This window comes from Strix aluco, chromosome 5 (assembly GCF_031877795.1).
Source record: "Strix aluco isolate bStrAlu1 chromosome 5, bStrAlu1.hap1, whole genome shotgun sequence".
NCBI lineage: Eukaryota > Metazoa > Chordata > Aves > Strigiformes > Strigidae > Strix > Strix aluco.
The window spans coordinates 30,630,165-30,648,767 of record NC_133935.1 but is presented as its reverse complement, the minus strand read 5'-3'; the positions used below and the strand labels follow the sequence as shown (position 1 = coordinate 30,648,767).

The window sequence follows — 18,603 nt, the reverse complement described above, 5'->3', positions numbered from 1 at the left end:
TTTTATTGCCTTTTCCTGTAACACCACCCCAGCACCGCAACGCAGGGCAACCGGCCCCTTCTGGAAGCCCCTCGCACGCCTTTCCCAATGCTGCAGAGGAAGTCTGTGATGAGCTCGGAAAGATTTTCCCAGCTGCCTGCGCCACCATAAAATTATACTTCCTCCGTTCAAAAGCGAGAGGCTGTTGGTGCCGTTTCCTCTCAGCTAAATGAAACTGCACCCGCTCGCTGCTGTGGGAGCAAATGCGGCAGACATGCAGAAGATGGGCTGAGCATCCAGCTCTGTGTTACGTACCTTTCCAAAAGCTCATGCAAATACAGACACAGCACTCAGCCTGTTCAAAATACCACAACTTTTTGCTCTCTACACACTGGTCAGAAAAGGCTTCAGCTGCAGCCTTTGCTTTGATGTGAAAATAGTGCCTTTTTTGTATTTATGACTAGTTTCCACTGGGAGATGTTTTTTCCCTAAGTCTTTTTTTTTTTTTTTTTTTGGTCCAGAGAACTCCTTTAACCTTGCTTGTTTTGGTTTTTTTTGTTTTTTTTTTTTTCTTTTAAAGAAAATACCAGCTCGGGAACACAGGAGAAGCGATGACAGAGAAGTTGATGTATCAACTGCCCACTAAACATTCATGACCTTCATTTTGAATGCCCTCACTTTCAGAATATGGGAGTGGTGCAGCTGGAAGCTTGAGGACTCCTTGGTGGCCTGGGCTGGGAGAGTAAATTTTTGACAGACAAAACATCACGTCCATTCCGCTCTGCCTCAGTGAACCAAAGCCATTTTAGTAAATCAAGGCAAATCTGTCTGGGAAAGCAGATGCCAGCAGACAGGACGTGAAGCTCAAGAGGTAACAGGGGGGCTACCAAGCAGCAAGGGAATAGAACATTTTTTCCACTAACATAGGATTGCAGGTTCTCACAGAGCTTTTACCGGAGATATTGAAGTCCATCAGTACGAGGCCCCAAGGATCACAGTTTATTCAGTTCCTCTCCGCTGCATTTTCCAGCTCCCTCTCTGAACAAGCCAAACAGGACCACACTGATCTCCATCACTCCCAACATGAGCACTCCCACATGCCACTCTGTAGTGTGGCATCCCTGTGGCTCTGGGCATGTTCCCTGTACCAACATTCAAGGCGTCTCAGGCAGGGGGAAAGGTCACTCCAGACATACCCCTTTCCTCTCTATAAACTGCCTCCTCTGCAGAATCTCAGAACTTGTCATTTTGTGGCTCTATGACATGTGGCTGCATGTCACGTTATTTCCTTGCCCTGATCTCAGCAGCCTTTCATCCAGCCCTGCTCAGGCTCCTCTCCTGACAACATACCAGTCCAAGGGATTGGATGTAAGAATAGGCAAGACTCTGGATATCCCAGCTGAACAACCATCTTAACTCAGCACACCCCAGTGTTGTAGCACATCCTGGAGTAATATTTCTATGCAAATAACATCCCAAGCGCTCACCTAATTAGATACATACCGAGCCACTAAGCACTCCAGGGTTTAGGGCAGCTGCCAGGGAGCACAGCAGAACCAGGGAAGGGGGAAGGGTGCGCCATACAGCTAAAACCAGAGCAAATTCCTGGATTCCTCAAACATAAATCATGAGCACTTTAACAGCAGTGCTGTTTAATAAGCCCTTGAGCTTTCGAGGTCTTGTCAGGGAAATGCAGACAGTACATGGGAAGGAACAAATGAGATTTGTGATCCTGCCTGTAACCGAACCCACGGCTCTAGGGACACAAAACAGCATTTCTAACGCACAGCTCTCATCTCCTGTTTCCCTCAAGCCTCCATCTCTCTCAGCACTCAAAAGGCATGTGCCATGCTCTCTTATTCTTCTCGCCTCCGAATGCCAAGAACCTGCCCTGAGCTCCGGGGAGGCTGCACAGCTTGGGACGCTGAAAGACCCTTTTTGCTTCCCTAAGTTGTGACAAATGTCTTGTAAACACTAATTTCGTGCTTTACATTTCTAGAGCACTGAGCAAACAAACTCATTAATCCCCACAGCCCACTGTCAAGTTGGCCTGGATGCTTGCAGCTTAACTGACAAGGGAAAAGAAGAGATTAAATGTCTTGCCTCAAGATCACACAGCCAGCAGTGCAGTCAAAGGCTTCCCATTTCCCCAACTGGGAGAGAGAGGCAGTGAAACCAAGTGAGGTGTGTACAGTAGCGGAGCTACAGGCAGGGACTTTCAGCTTCACGGTTCAACACACAGGTCCTGCAGGTATGCACCTCATCCTTGCTGGTGAGTTCAAGACACCTTTAGCCGGATTCAGTAGACAGTGAACTCTTCCCAGTCTGCTTCAAAAAGAACCCAAACTCTAGTGTTTCCAAGAGCTCTGCAGGGAGCTGCTCTAAGCTCTTCAGGGGAGCATCCCTCCGATGCCACCTGCCTCATCCCAAGGCAATCGTGTTCAAATCAAGGGTAACACAGAAAACTGTCCTCAGCCTCACTTACTCACAGGGCTTTTCAGGACAGCCTCTTCCCCAGCGTGTCACCTGCCAGCACAGCAGCACAACAGGGGGGTGTCCTGGCAGGGTCAGACAGCTGGGACAGACAAACAGCCACTACAGCAGCAAAATAAAGCTCGGAAGATCAGGCTGCCAGAGGAGTGGTGTCACACAAGTAGAGAAGAGAGCTCCAGCTCTGCTCTTGTATGGATGTCCTCGTTCCTCTCCTCCACAACCCAAGGGGAAGTCAGCAGGAAGTGGGGAAGCAGTACGGAGGAACTTCAGCCCTCAGGGAGCAGCGCGGCCATCTCGTCCAGGCAAGAGAGCCCCACACAAAGGAAGACTACACAAGGTCAGAAATGTACTCACGGATCCCTGCCAAGACCCATTACTGGGCTGACTGAAAGCACTTTAGAAGAAAAGAAGGGCAACCACTTTTCCTCTGCAGTCAAGAGATTTACTGCCTCTGATCTGATCTTCCCACTTCCAAACTGGGACAGGCTGAAGCAGCTGGAATCAGATGAAATGATGCTACTCTCCTGACCACCCTCTGAAAATCCTTCTACAACATGCCATGTCCTTGTAAGGCCCTGGGCTTTGTCTCTACAATACAGCTCATGCACAGGACCTGTGAAGTATTTAGTTAAGACATCTGCCAGGAGCAGATTTAAGCCCACTAACAACTTAAAAGCAGTGGCTGCTGCTTAATGAGATGGTAAATATGGTTAATGAGAAAGCATCAGGTGGTTTTAGTGGTGTTTATCATAAGCTTTTGCTGAAACTCTGCTTTTCAGTTCCCAGTTACTGTGCCATTTAGAAAAAAAAGAAAAAAAATTTAAAATTTCAGAAACTACTCTTCCCCTCCAGTAGCCTTGCGACTGGAAGCATTTTCAGAAGCTCTATCCTAGCTGGTCAGAGCAAGCCACACCACCCAGGAGCTGCCAGGACACAAGACCATGCAGCTCCCTCAAGACCCAGAGCGATGCAAAGCCACCATACGTCTCGGCTCTCAGTGGTTCCCGAAGGCCATGCTGAGGGTTTTGTGGCAGCCACCTGAAACACAGCAAGCAGCAGTCTGGTTTCTAGCCTACCTGTTCAGCTTCTGCTTGTAAGAACACAGGCCTGTTTTGCCCTCTCGTGGACACCACAGCTCCAGGGTGGAGTTGCTGTCAACCCTCGGCCTGCTAGGGGTTGCTGTCATGACAAAAGGCTGTCCCAGGGCTAGCTCAGAAAAGAGGACTTGGTCACCTCAGGCAACCTCAACGGAAGAGCCACCAGTCCTGGAGCAGAATGTGACAGGGGACGCACTGCTGGGCTTTGCTGACAGGTGAGGAGCATGTGCACGCTGGAGGCACGGCAAGGTAGGGCGATGCCTACCTGCATTGCAAGGGCTACCAAAGATCAGAGCAGATAGGAGGCAGATTCCCAGCAGTGCAGGGCTACGGCAGGTTGGGGCAGATTCCTTCCAGCAGTTCAGCCAGTTTCTCCAGCCTGACACCATGCCCCATGCCCCCAAGCAATCCCAAACTTACCAGCTGCCTCCTGAAACTCACATTCCCCTCCCAGAGCCACCCTTCAAAAAGGAGGCTGATGGAGAAAACTCAACTCCAAGCCATTTGCCGGGGGGGAAGCTAGCAAGGCTCGAAATCCCTGCTGGTATTTGTTACCTCCTGCTATCACTGTGGCATCCACAGAAAACCAGCTGGAAGCAAATGCAAGAAGCAACCTGGTCCAGGACTCTGCATGTTTCAAAGCGGCTGCTTCTGGCAGCCAGGAATGTCCCTGTGCTGGGCAGGCCTCCAGTCCTCGGGAAGTGGGAATGCCCACTTCCATCAGAGGCGAGCGGGACCCACGCCCAGCTGCCAGCGCCATACCTCCTCCCTGGCAGGCTCCGCTCCCAGCCGGCTGTACAGACCTAGCCCACCTCCGTGCTCTCCTCGGCCTGTACCCACACGACTCTTGCTAGCCCCTGACCGTGATGGTCTGCGAGCCCGGGTCAGAAGGCCGTTCACTGAAACAAGGCAGCCTTCATCCCGGCACCAGACTATTTCAGAAGGCAACGGAGCCCTGCTGCGGTCCCTGCCCCTGAAGCCCCACGTCCATGCACAGGGAGCTCCTGTCCCTCCCTGCCAGGCGGCCTAGAGCCGTCTCCTATGGCGCCTCCACCTCCCTGCGAGCCCCCCGCCCGTCCCGGCTGCCCCCAGCAGCACTGCAAAGGGGCACAAACGGCCCAGCCCCTCCAGAAACGGGGCTCCCGGCACCCCCCGCACCCACAGCCTCCGGGCCACCCCCTCCTGCCCCCGGCCGCCGCCGGCCGGAGCCGGGCCCCGCGGCGGCCCGTCCAGCGCGGCGGGGCGAGGCGAGGCCGGTGCGGCGCGGCCTGCAGGGCCACCGCCGCCCCACTCACAGGAGGTCGGGCCGGTGCCGGTGCAGGATGGCGCAGAAGGCCAGGCCGTCGCGGAAGGAGGCGCTGAGGTCTCGGATCTCCACGCCGCGGTACCCCTCGCACTGCCGGCGGCACCAGGCTTGCAGGGCGCCCCGCGGGCCCGACATGGGGGCGGCCACTCCGACTGCTGCCGCCGCCGCCGCCGCCCGCCACCGCCCGCCCAGGGGCGGGGCGGGGGGCCGGGGTCGGGGCTTCCGGGGCGGGGTCCCCTGTGGGGCGGGGTCCCCCGTGGGGCGGGGTCCCCCCGCGCCCCTCGTCAGGAGAGGAGGGGAAGGGCTGAGAAACTGGTGTCAGGGTCAGCCCCCAAGCAGCCGGCGGTGCGGGGAGGGAACACGGGAGGAAAGGGGACAGAGCGGTAGCCGAGAAACACAGCGAGTCCCCAGGGGCAGCGGGCCCGGGAGATGCACCCGCCCCACGGAAGGCTGAATTCTCCGAGAAAAGCCCTGAACGAAGGTTGCATCCTTTTTTATCCCCGGTCAGTCCCTGACGGAGGAGGCGGACTGCAAGCAGGAACTGCAAACTTAAGTTTAACTTCAGCTAAAGCAAAAAACACCAGCAAAAAAAAAAAAAAAAAACCCAAACAAAAAAAACCAACAGAAAACCCCCCACTCAATTTCCGGATGCTGACCAGACTTAGGCAGAGGCTGCCCTAGGCAGAAGCAGGTCTCGGCCATCCTACGGGCACAAGCTATAGCAGCTGAGGACATGGAAACGTCAGGCAGTGGAGTACGTGTGGGACATCAGTGGCTCCCGGGGTAGGCACAGGGCCAGGGAGGGCTTTGAAGATAAGGACATTTGGAGTTGCAGGCAGCACTTCACAGGAAGCCCTGGAAGAAGTGGAGGAAGGGTGCAATACAATCTCAGGAACCCACAACATCGGGGAGATGGATTGTCATGAGAGCTGGCTTACATGTTTAGTGTGATGATCTGATAAGGCAGAGGGGAGAAAGCACACTATTAAACGTTAATTTTGCTAAACATTTTTTTCATTTCCAATTGGGTGAAGGGGGGGGACAATAGCTACCTCTGTGGAAGACCAATCCATCACACAGATGTTGAATTTATTGCTGGCAGTCCCAAATCCATAGGAGTCCCCTCTCTCCATTTTTTTTTTTTAATGGGCCCTATATTCCTTTCTCCAGTCAGAGCTCATTCTTAGAGCCCTCCTTCTTCTATTCCACTGTTTCATTCTATTGCTCCATGGCCCCAGAGCTGTGACAAGTGAAAAATAATTCTTTGAATAGCTTGCACAGCCTCCACCCTCAGTGCTCGAGATAAGCTGTGGTGTAAATCATGGGAAGAGCTACTATGTAGAGAAAAAGGAAATAAAGTATTGTCTTGGTTTTGTAATGTCGAAGCTGGCTGCTCAGAATCCCCCAGTCCTGCCTGACAGCATCTTCCTGATGTGTCCTAAGGGAGAGCAGGAATAGGGACCTTAACTGTCTTTTCCAGGGTCCATAACCTCCCTTCACAACTACAGATCAGAGACAGAGTAGATAACCCTGTGCCGTGGTTCCCTCTGATAAAACCATTTTGACCAGAACTGCCCAAGAACACTTCCACTAACCAAACCCTGCTGTGGCAGGCAAGGCTCGAGAGTAACAAACCCACCCCACCTCCTTGCAGAGTGCCTTTCCAGCAGCAGCAAGGCTCTGTTGATACTGGTGAACGCCCTGCACTCCTCTAGCTTCAGGCAGTGCCAGGCACCAAGGCTCACTGAGCCCATCTCTCACAGGGCAGAAAGAGCTGCAAGCTCTTCCTGGCTTCGTTCCACCAAGTGGCAGTCCTGCTCAGTTAACCTTCAGCAGTCCCTCAGACAAAGCATGGAGCCAGGCATGCTGGTGGATGGTCTCTCTGCATCCTCTGGCAGACACAAACACAAGCAGCAGCATATTCATGTACTTGCAAACACCCTGTAACCATTGGAGGGTTTAAAATGATACACACATGTATTAAAACCCTGTAATTCCAACATGCTGATCACAGATTAAACACATACCAAATCCCAGTAAAACACTGTATTCCTTTGCTACGCTATGAACTAGAAGTGATCATGCAAATACTGCCCTGCCAGAGGTTCTCCTGCTCTTAGCACATGTTCTGGGAAAGATTTAGGCTTTGGATGGTAAGAAAGCAGGAGGGGAGTTGCTGTAGACACTGTGCTGCTCTTGCTAAATACATCCAGGCAGAAGTGCCAGCCTTAAGTATAAAAAGGACCATATTCACTTCATATGATACCCAGCTCCCGTGTGCTGCTGCAATGCAGTGGTGTCTCAGTCCTTTTATTTCATTAATGATATGGCAGCCTCAATCCCTTCAGAACTGAAGGTATGAAGTCCTTAGCACGTGTAACACTAACAGCAGCAGCTAGAAGGCCAACAGGAGTTGCCCATTTAATCTCACTCTGTGCTGCCTGTATCCTGCCTGCCTGAGTTGCAGGACTTTGGGATGGGAAACACAGTTTACTTCTGAGCAGTATCTAGGACACTAGAAACTTGACTCACATTCAAATATGGCGTATAATCCAACAAAGGCTAATTATTCCTGACTTTTAAACAGAATCACATACAAAGCCAAGCTGGACTGCCAGGAACCCCCTCTCAGTGGAAAGGAATGACAGTACAAAGAGGCAGATGGTATACATGAAGCATGCTTTGTGTAGCTTTTCTATTACACATGCAGGTTTTGCTCTTGCACCTGTTTCTACCACTCAAACACCAAACTATTTAAAGACAGCAAGAGGAGAAGGGAGAGAGGGTGTGGAGGGCAGAGGAGATGCAATTCATTCTTTGCATTCTCTTCCCCAATATTTACAGGTCCTTGATTCCCCTTTATAAGGCTAGTTTTCAACTGTTTTTTCTCTTTCAAGGCACTGCAAGTTTGCCTTGAAGAATCCGAAGTGGTTGGAAATCTGGGAATATTAGCATTTAAAGGGTTTTAATAAATTAAACAGCCTCAGGGAGTTTTCTGGAGAAACTGAACTCCATTACATTAAGGGACAGAACTTGGGCATCACTTGTGCTGAAATAAAATTATCTCCAGCAAAGACATCTCATCAGATGACCAAAGTTACTATTGGTTGAATATTTACAAAAATCCTCCCCCTTCCTTTAAAACATGTCAATCCACTCTGGATCATTTCTACCTCATAGCAACTGAAAAAAAAACCAAAAGAGGAGTGGGAAGGCAAAAATGCAACCTTCTAGGACAGCAACTACAACTCAGGTTTATTCAATGTGTGGGGCAAGAGCTAAAAGGAATAATATTACCTTGTATCTCCTTCCATATCCTCTGGAAACACCGGAACAGCTCATTTTCTCCCTGTTAATCAGTTCTGCAGCCTCCCCTGTTTGCTGTGCACAGTGCCTTTACAGAGCATGGAAAGAGATCTGCTCCCAACTGTTACCTGCAACAGCATGGACCAAGGACAGCACAAACCAACAGCAGCTGCCTATGTCGCCAGATGCAATTATATCCTTCCATGGAGAAAAAATGAGTACATCAGATGCTGAATGCTCACGAGGAAAATTCCACTAATTTATTAGATGTCTTGTCCTTCGTACGATAGTTTGAGCCAAACAAGTCTGCTTACTTAAGTACAAAAACCCTTCAAAGTCACAGGAGATTACAGAAATGCCAGAACCCTGAGCTCCCCTCCCTCACCACAAAGAGAATAATCTCTCCCACCCACTTCTCTGTTCCGTTCGATCACTGCATCCACAGAAATTTTAGGGTCTCTGGCCCATCTTCTTCAGGGTTCGATTCAGCTGGAATTAGAGAAAGCAAAGGTCAGAAAAAAATATACAGTGATTGACATATACTGTTCCCCTCAGCAGCCTTCATCCAATGCCTCTACTCCTTCCTCTCCAACTGACTGTCAAAAGCAGCTCTTGTGCAAGTGAAGGCAGTGTGCGAAGTAGAACAGAAACTAGTAAACTCCCTCCTCCTCTCCAAGGCAACAAAGGAAGATATGGAGAGAAGAGAGGCTGCAAACTTCCAGCAGTGGTATCAACCATGTACTGCTCAAGTCCCCACATCTCAGGATTTTGCTGCCTAAGTTTTCAGTGTGCAGCACCTCTGTCGGGAGAGTGGAGCAGTGACAGAATGTCACCTCCTGGCTGAGCACAATGCTGAAGGCATCTGTGGTCTAGAAATCTTTGAGGCCACTTTCTAGAGCTGTAGTTATGAGGGTAGAGATGTTATTCTGGTTGTGTTACTGACAGGAACACAATTGTCTAGGGACAGTGGAGTCAGTACCCTTGGACAGTACAACCCTCCTCCTTTTCCACTGTGGCTCAAATGAACACTTCTCACACAAAAACATACCATTCTTCAAAGGCCAGCAGCTGCTGCTTAAACCACCTGCCTTTGCTCAGTGCCTTGCAGAGCCGAGGCTCACTACAGCAAGGCATCATGCAGCTGTCTCACACAAGCGTGGCTCCTCCGAGGCCTGCACAGCCCAATGCTTGCCCCCTTTTCTTACAGAGTTACACAGCAATTCTGCCCAGGCCTCACCTCCTCAAACTTGTGGATCTGGCGGATGAAGAAGTCCCCATAACGTCGAGCAACCTTTGTGTCCGCAATATGGATCATGTCCTGGGGAAGAAACAGCATGAAGTCAGGAAAAGGACTGCGCTAGCAGGGAGACAGCAAGCACCACCAAGCGTGACGAGCAATCAGAGGGGCTTCACTCCAGCCCTGGTTCAGCATCACACACACCTGACCTGTGCTAGTCCCACAGCAGCCACTCAGTTCTGTGGGCTGCCTTCCCTATACCCTTGCCTGGGATGGGTCCCAAATTCACACTGTATTCGCTTCCCCCATTCTTGCACTCTGCCTATTTTTGTCTCTCATGGCAGCAGTTTGACAGTCCCAACCCCAATCCATCCTCTGCTTCCCTCTACCAGCAGCTAAGAGTTGTGCTGCAGGAAGAGGTTTGCTCTAAGGACTGAGAACAAGGGGCAACCTGTTCTCCTTCCTAGCAAGAAACCTAATGGTTGCTGTTACCTTCTTTGAAAATCAAGTCCTAGAAGACTCTTTGCTATGCTTCCTGCTGCCTGGAGCTACATGGGCAGGATGGTGACAGGACCATACCTTGTATTAAGATTCCTCCTAGAGCAGACAGAGCTAAATGCTGTTCCAGTGAAAAATGGACATGTCACATGATCAAGCATGATCCCTGCTTTGTCAGGCAAAGGAGATGCGGAGGAGACCTACAAAGCTGACAATCCCACCTGACACACAGACAGCACTATCTGTCACCCAGCTGTCACCTCCCAAGAACACTGACAGACAGTTCCCTCTGTCCTGGCGAAGACATCTAGGATCTTTGTTTTCTGGGTACGACAACTGCCAAAGCTGCCTGTTACATCCCATCACTGTTCATCTACTGACACTCCTAGTAAGCAGGGCTACAACTTCACTGTGGGCAGCCAAGCCCTTCACATGGCAAAGAAGGGAGGGATGTTTCCCAGACTGGAGCAAAACTAGGTGCTGCCACTTCCAGAATTTCCTGGGTGAAAGAATTTCCTACCCAGCAAGGGACAAATACCAACCTTGTCAATATAGAAGTCAACCTCAGAGGCTGACTGGAACTCCCCATCCAGGGCAGATATGCCACTAGTCCATACCAGGTTCTTCATCTTGTGCTTGAAGACAAGCAGCTGGATACGAAACTCCTGTTCTGTGAGGTCTAAGAAGCCAGCCAACTTCGCCACGGGCATGGTGGTGTAGAGCTTGAGGAAGCTACGGATGGTGGAGAGCTGGGCCTGCTGCTGAACCTCATCAGCAAAGACCTTGAGCTGCTGCAGGAAGGGCTCCTTGTGGTAGTTGGGGTGCACATTGTCGTAATTGGGTACCACGGGGGAGAGGAACTTGGGGCAAGCGTAACTGAAGAGCTCCTCGTAGACTTGTGCATCACCCTTCTGCATGCGCAGCATTTTATCCCCATATTTCTCTCGCAGCTGCAGGTGGATGCTCTCATCTATGCGCATGGGGTACATGGTGAGGGCGATGGCCAGGAGTGCATGCATTTGCTCGTTCTGCTTGTTAATCTGAGACAGAGAGAAGAACCTGTTAGCTTGCCAACGTGCTCAGGCTTTATGGTGCCAGAAGGAGCTGGGAGCTGTGTTTTTCAGAGACAGACCTTTTACCCAGAGCACTGATGGTCCTAATGCTTAAGAGGGACAGCAGAAAGAAGCAATGCCTCTGGGCAAAGCAGACAGCTGAATGCTGTATCAAGGCTCTCACCAATGAAAAAGAGGGCTGGACAAGAGGAAAGTACAGAGTGAATGCATCACGGCCACACAGAACTTGGATGGCCAGAAGCAGGTTTGACTGCTTTGGTGCAAAAAAGTGCAGAGCAGAAGAGACAGATAGTTTAACAACCATCTCCTGGCAAAGGACAGCTATCAGGGAGGCCAGTGAAGAAAAGACTGAGAAGGAAGATTTATCTGAGTGTGGGATGAAACGGAGAGCTGTGTGGCTGAAACAGACATACCAAACTTTTGAAGTGTCATGGAATTAAAAACGGCAGGATTTGGCTACACAAAGAGTTAGAAATGAATCATAAGGATGAAACTGAGACAGCAACAGCAGGGGGTAAAACAGGCACCAGGGACAGCTTAGGTGGAAAGAGAAAGGAGCTTTGTTTCAGTCACACTAAACTAAACCACTCTGTGAATGATTATCTGATAATGGAAATATATCCGACAATGGCAGTAACCTGAAATGCAGGACTGGACTAGAAATAGGACTGAGTTTGAAGAAGCATTGACAAGAATATCATTAGCAGCTGATATTCATTAACAACACTGCCTAGAGGGAGAGTGCAGACGGTGCCAGGGCAACCATATGGTGAACAACCAAAGGAACTAATAGTTAAGAGAAAATATTGCCACATATGGCAAAGGAGTTCAAAGGATCCCCAGTCACCACCACCAGCATAGTCCAGGAAAATAAGGCTGGACTATTAGATGTTACCAGGTGACAGAGGAGGGGCAGGAAAGACGACAGCAGCCTTTTCTCTTGGTAAGGGTAGACCTATTCTATCTCTTACCATCTCGTACTTGTAGGTCGTCCTCTGGAACATGCTCTTGGTCCTTTGGATGTAGAGGAGGATGTTGGCAAAGACACGGATAGCATCCTGGTAACGTCGCATCATAAGGTATGCGAAGCCCACGTAGTAGTAGGTGGTCACCTGGCACTCAGGCACCCGCGAGTACATGCTCTGAGAAGGAAAGATCAACACACTATGATAGAGGGGAGACTACCACCTTTGATCCAAACAGCTTGTTACCCAGAATCTAGCCACCTCTGCTTTCACCCCCATCCCAAATATAAAAAGGAGAGGGTTAATTTAGGATACCTCATCTCCCACCCATCCTTGCAGCAGCTTCCTCACTATTTATTAGATCATCCTATGTTTTCCAGTTTCAGCTTCCTGCAAGCAGAGGACTCTTGCACTTTGCTTTGCTCAGTTCCCTTTCCCCCCATTTCACTCCACGTCCTGTGCCAGACAGCACATACATAGATCTGGGCCAAGCCTTGGGCCAAGCCTGTGTTGCAGCTGGACTTCTGTCAGCCACCGTTACCACAAGCAGCATCCAATTCTAGGGCAAAAACATGCAAAGTGGGAGTGGGCACAGTGAGAACAAGACTCAAAAAAGTACAAGAATGAGCCACTGACAAAGGTGGGAACAATATGTTCAGCTAGCTACCACTGTGCTACTGCTTACAGTTCAAATAATAATGCCTATAACAACACTGCAAGCCTCCTCAAAAACTAGGCAGTTGTGCTGCAACAGCATCAGGCATCATCATACAGCTTGACTTAATGCCAAAGCTCCAGCTGTGTTTAACTAAAAACTCCTGACAGCTACAAAGAGCTCCTCAGCTGGAAGATTCATTATGGCAATCTTTCACCAGCATATTTGAACAGAGGCATTCGGAAACCTGCAACGAAGTGTTTAAAAACATGTATTACCTTCTTGTTGAGCTCAATGTTCTCCAGAACCTTGATCGCTTGGTAGTAATCCCCCAGCAGAGAGTGCAGACGCAGTAGCCCAACCAGGCTGAAATAGCCCAGCATCTTGTACAGAGAGTGGCGACCATATTCACCAGCCACGCTTTCAGGGTCACCTGGGAAAAAAAGGAACCATGACACTTTCCTCCAAGGAAGCAAGCTCCCCTTTCAACAAGGGGTGAGAACTCTTCAACACCTCTATGTTTACAAGCAAAGGGAGCAAGACCTCAAATGTAATCACCGGCACTTCTCATGCAAGGCCAACAGAATCTGTTCCCAGTCAGTCCATCCACTGATTAAGGGATTAATCCAGCTCCCAAACAAAGCTAACCAAGCTTGGTCAAATCAAAGTAAGGCAGCACAGACATCAGTCTTGCTTGGCGTTGCCCAGCTAGCTCACCTCCACTTGTATAGACCTCCAGCTGTCGGTTGATGTTGGATTTGTCCACCAGAGAGTGCAGCACATTAAGGACACTGTGGACATTCCAGATCTTGGGGTTGGAACGAAGGAAATCAATTTCCTCTTCAGACTTCTTGGCTGTCTTGCAGCGGTACTGGCTGAAAGACTGGAACTACAGGAAAAAGCAGAGATTCAGTGATGAGAAGCTAGTTTGGACATGTTCAGCTAAGGGCACTAAGCTTACAAGTTGATCACGCAAATGCATTACAATAAACTGCAAGTTGCATGAAAAAGAGTTTCATCTGAGATCACCTGGCAATCAAAATGGCAAATTATACCAGCTTTAAAGCACCTAGGGAAAAAATGATACAGAGCAGAGGGAAAAGGCCAGAAGACAGAATGAAGCACAGAAGGATCTCTTAGACAATTAGGACCGGCAACTAAACATGAATTTGCTGTCTGAACAGGTAGCAAAGAAAATGACCAAGTCATAAGATGCATCTGCAAACACACACATCTGTTTCTATAGATGCACACATCCTTTTTCATGCTCAGGCCTGAGAAGACTGCACTTGTGGAATTCCAGGCAGCTCTATAAAAAAAAGTTACAGAGAAAGGAATCTATAGAGAAAAAACAGTAGCATTTGAGATCTGTATTATTGCACTCCAGAACAGTAAGGGGAAAAATATTTCCTAACATCAAGATCCTAGGCCATAGATTTCAAATCGGGTCAGCGATCTCTCAGTGGAAGCATAAAGGCCCTATGACTAAGAAATACGAAGCAAAACCATAGAACACAATAAAATTAGTTTGAACAAGTATCTTAATAAGGTCTTTGTGATTATAACTGATTTCAGTCAGGCTGCTTTGCACAAATCAGACAGAAATGAAGGAGAGTTTAATAAAAAAAAAAAGTCCCCTAAGCAGCAACTGAAACAGAAATATCAATAGAAGTCCAGGACTCCCCAAAGAGCTCCCTGTAACTTAAAAATCTGTACATTTACAAATACTTCATCTACCCAGGAATAACAGTGCTCACCAAAGTTTTTTGACCTGCAATGGTATCCTAGTATGAAAATCACAGAGAGGGAGGAGATGGAAAATTTAACTAATAGAGGCAAGGCCACCCCAAAATGGCCCAGTCTTATAGTCATATACCTGGTATATGAATTCATCAATGATATCCCAGAGCCACTGGTTGGGCAGTTCCAAAGGAGCAGGGCCATCAGCATCTGCAGAATGTAAGTAAGAGATGAGAAGCTTAATACCTTGAGCAAGAACAGTGGCAGAACTGGAGGAATAGACAAGTTAAAGAACACAAGAATTTCCCTGAAATGGGAGATGCAGCAGCAAATGAAGCTTCCAGTAGGACAGTGATATGTAGTTTTGGCTACCTCAACTGCCTTCACTTTTAAAGAATATGAGCGTCTATGGGGTTAATCTCTAGAGTGTGACTGCTCAGCAGCAGTGATTCTCAGAAGCTGTGCAGACTGTAGGGCTTATCCTAACTAATCTATTTTACGCAAGAAGTTTGGTGGGGAGTCACAAACACTAAAATTTGTTCCAAGGGGAGTCAACAACAGTAAGTAGTTGTGAAACACTAAGTTTTCTCTAGCTTACAGCTTCGTTGTGCTTTTTACTAAAGACAGGTGAAGCAGCTCTCAGCAAGACAGAAAGCTAAATAAGTTTTATTCTTTACAGTATTTCAGAAAGCACTGGAAGTTATTTGGGCTTTTTGTGGTTTTAAATGCACGGCTGTAAAGGGCTCTTCATTGAACAAACTCAAACATATGGAAAGTTCATAGACTACCTCTCCCTATATGATCTAAAACCAAACTGACTCTTTGTCCAGCCCTGCCTTCTCCATCCACTCTCCCTCTCCAAAATTCACAAACCAGAAGTGAACTGCAGCAACTCACTGAGGATGTAGTTGAAGAGATTGCAGTAGTTGTAATAGGATTCAAATCTCTGCTCCAGCGTGGGCCCCCCCTGTAGTGAGAAGTGAGCACAGTCTGTTTAGTTTCAAGCATGGCAGGAGTGAGTTCATGGGCAAGAGCATATGAAAGACAGTCAATAGTCACAGCAGCAGAAGGTCTATTTCAGAAATGTTAGAGCCAATATTCAACCAGGACACCCACAAGCAACACCCAGAAAACCTGGAATTGTGTCACCATTGTGCCATAGAACAGAGCTGACTTGACACACAGGTAGCTTCTCCCAGGATAACTGAGCATTCAAACCTTCTGTGAATAGGATGCTTTAACCTTCCTTGTCCTCCTCTCTGCTGTCCAGACTTAAGAGCTTCCTATTACCTTCAACAGCCTTCCTTCCTTCTCTCCTCATGAGAGACCTTAATAAATCAACAATTCTGCTTCTGGATGGTATTTCTAAGTACTTTGAGAGACCAGTAAACACAGCAGAGACTCATTCTTCCTAGAATCATCTTCCTTGTTTCACCTGGAGACATTTGAGGGCAGTCTGAGAACCACTAACAGCACAGCTTGAGAAACCAGTCTCTCCTTTTAAAGCCTGACTCAGATTAATACACTTTTTAAAGTGCCCATTTCTCCACCCTCTGCTCCAGACCAAAATTGCAGTTATTACTTATTCACTCCGTACAGCATGTCTCTGTTCAGCTCCTTTCCTTAAAGAACAAAGAAGCACTGTGATTTCTTACTCACTTCAAATTATCCTAAGAAAAAAAAGTGGGGCTTTTTTATTTTATAGAGCGTTACTCCTTTTATTTCCTTCTCCTGTATCCTTTATGGTGCCCATGCTTTCCCCTCTGCAAGACACTCTGACCCTATGTGTTTTTTTAATCAGAAATAATGCACCCTCTTCTTGTGACACCCCCTCTCACCCACCTGCTAATCTGAAGAACAAAGAGCCACAAAGGAACACAGGAAGCTAACTGATCTATAGGTCTTGCAATCACAGCTCTATCAAAAAGAAAAGTCAACTATCTCCCAAGACCTCCTTCTTCCCTAACTCACCAACCACTACATTTGACACCAGTAACAAACTTACATAATAGCCTCCTGAAAACTCAGACAGGTCTTCTGATTAATATAAGCTGCCAGGGAAACCTCCACACTCATTACAACTAAGTTTGAGGAGACAGCTAACGAGCCTCAGAAAGACAGTCAAGGCTTTCTTGGTTTTCAGCAGTGAATCCTTACTAAACTAACAAAAGGCAAGAATTTTAAGTCTCCCTAAAAGCAGCTTGACTTATAGTTCATAAGCCCATCCAATCCTGTCTTGCAAAAATTATGGAACCACTGATACTGTGGTGGCAGCAAGATTTGGCAAGTTTTATGGCGCAGAGAAGCCAGCATGCAACCAAAGGAAGACAGAAGACAAACACTCACGCTGACTTTGGCATAGATGTGTCTATAATACAGCTCCTTGTACAGGATGAGGAAAACAGCATCTGGAAAAGATGACAGAACTGGACATTAGCAAGCCACAAGGCCTATGCACCTGGATCTCTCGGATACACCAGTTGTGCTTCTCCTGCTACAGTAATATGGGGAGGTACAGGACACTTCTTTCAGTTTTGACTTCTTGCCAGGCATCTACTGAAGGAGGTGCCAGCGCGGACAACAACGACTGACTAAGGTGGCAGCAATACTGTGTACCTGCTCATTTATGTATCAAAAGTAATTTAGTTCCTTCTTTCTCTAACAAGCAAAGATAAAGGAAAAAACTTACCATTTCCAACCTGAGGGGCAATGGCCTCAGCCTCAGGCCATGGGGTATTCTTAAAAAACCTTTCTGTCAGCTTTGTCCAGCTGAAAGATAGACACACATGTGGTTTTAGAAACTGTTTCTCAGTATGAGAGTGCTGGAGTTAGAGATGACAATATAGAGGCCTTGGATTTGATGAAAGTAGAACACCACCACCATCCCCTAAGTCCAGTGTTGAAGCAAAGAATAAGAATGGCAAACTAAACAATTAAAGTCTTCAATTTATCCCTGAAGTATGGAACAGCTGAGTATTTTACTTTCACATTCCCTTTGTGGTAAGGTAACATAGCTATAAACAGGAGTAGGAGTACCTGTAGAGAACAGACACAACAATTACACCTCACAGCTTTCTGCAAACTGCCTAACTAGCACTACTGAGGTCACTTTTTGCTGCCTCCATACCTGTTAGGCACAGGACTATTCCTTTAGATAAGTCTAGGTCATTTGTGACCTATGTTAGACTAATGGCCTGGAAATACCTGTTTTTTTCCCCAGTGATCAACTCAAACATCATGCTGTATTTTAGAGGAAACCCAGGTTTGGAACAAGGCAGCTAGTCAGCCTTTGCTTTTAAGAACAGGGTGCACTTTCATGACAGTTTACACAGTGATTCCTGTTGAGGGGAGGATGGTTTTGTACCTGTTTTCATAGATATCCTGGATCTCGTACACCTTCTGGTCAATGACATCACTGGAAACACGGCTGGCCTGGAGCTCATACACCTTCTGGTCAATGAGATCCGACACCGTCTTGTGAAAATACTGAATGAAGTTTTTGATCACTTCGGGGATCACCTGGTAGGTCTGCTGCTCGTACTGGCGCTCGTAGGCCAAGTCTTGCTTCGGGTCTCCTGAGGGTAAAGCAGAGCGGTGAGGCGGCTGCCACCCGGCCGGGCCCACAGAGCCAGCCGGGCGCCAACAGGCCCGGTGCCCTCAAGCGACCGCCGCGGCGGCGCGGCCAAGGCCCACACTCACCCGTGTGCATATCATAGTCGTTGGAGTAGGCGTACGGGTCGTAGGCGGCCTGTGGAGAGAAGACGGCAGCGAGTCATCGCGACCAGCCCGGACACGGCCCGCTCGGGACCCCACGCGTCTCCCTCCCACCGCCGCAGGTCGCCCGCCCCAAACCTCGTTGTCGTAGTCCTCCCCCGGGTAGGCCATAGCGGCGGCGCAATACTGAAAGGCCTCTGGGGAGCAATGCGGACCCGGCGCGGGGACGGCAGGAAGAGGGGGCGGAACTCGGGCCGGCCAGCCGGAAAGAGCTGCAGCGGCGTTGCGGAGCTGCACCCTTCCACTGGTTGAAACAACTGCCTGTCTTCGGCCTGCTCAGCTGCCATGGGCCTGGTGCAGCCTACGGCCTGCCCCTTCCTCCCTCTGATTGGAGAGCATGTGTGCCCGTCAGACCTCCCCGGGCACAGCCTGCACCTCCCGCCTCGCCTCTCGACTCGCCTTCCTTCTGCCCGCTCCTCTGCATTGGCTGCACACACACGGGTGCGGCGCCTCCGACTGGTCGAGCGGAAGCGGCCCGCC

At 48.9% G+C, this 18,603-nt stretch overlaps 2 protein-coding genes across 5 annotated transcripts in view; both read right to left on the bottom strand.

Annotated features, from left to right (window-relative positions):
* Nucleotides 1-8,321, bottom strand: part of MICALL1 (MICAL like 1) — a 114,906-nt gene extending 106,585 nt beyond the window's left edge. For 3 of the 4 annotated variants that reach the window (XR_012623527.1, XR_012623526.1, XM_074826625.1), the window contains exon 1: nucleotides 4,865-5,046. Coding sequence is in view for 2 of the 4 variants with exons in the window: in XM_074826625.1 (XP_074682726.1) it covers nucleotides 4,865-5,010 (146 nt within the window). In the remaining 2 variants the exon portion in view is untranslated. Of the gene's footprint in view, nucleotides 1-4,864; nucleotides 5,047-8,172 lie in introns of those variants that run through there. The other variant, XM_074826626.1, reaches the window with a different exon arrangement.
* Nucleotides 8,322-8,419: 98 nt separating this feature from the next.
* On the bottom strand, nucleotides 8,420-18,521 carry EIF3L (eukaryotic translation initiation factor 3 subunit L). Its single transcript, XM_074826634.1, has 13 exons — nucleotides 18,202-18,521; nucleotides 18,049-18,097; nucleotides 17,714-17,924; nucleotides 17,039-17,118; nucleotides 16,696-16,757; nucleotides 15,247-15,316; nucleotides 14,486-14,559; nucleotides 13,327-13,498; nucleotides 12,888-13,042; nucleotides 11,961-12,131; nucleotides 10,459-10,956; nucleotides 9,419-9,499; nucleotides 8,420-8,670 (listed from the first exon to the last, which is right to left on the bottom strand). The coding sequence occupies exons 1-13, from the start codon at nucleotides 18,232-18,234 to the stop codon at nucleotides 8,632-8,634; spliced, it is 1,695 nt and encodes a 564-aa protein (XP_074682735.1). The 5' UTR covers nucleotides 18,235-18,521; the 3' UTR covers nucleotides 8,420-8,631.
* Between the last annotated feature and the right edge of the window lie 82 nt (nucleotides 18,522-18,603).

Bases quoted from the DNA above. Each gene is read 5' to 3' on its own strand.
- EIF3L (XM_074826634.1), bottom strand. From the start codon at position 18,234: ATGGCCTACCCGGGGGAGGACTACGACAACGAG. The intron at 15,317-16,695 runs GTGAGTGTTTGT...TTCTCACTACAG, and splicing joins ACATCTATGCCAAAGTCAGC to GGGGGGCCCACGCTGGAGCA. The intron at 12,132-12,887 runs GTAATACATGTT...TTTCCTTCTCAG, and splicing joins ACATTGAGCTCAACAAGAAG to AGCATGTACTCGCGGGTGCC.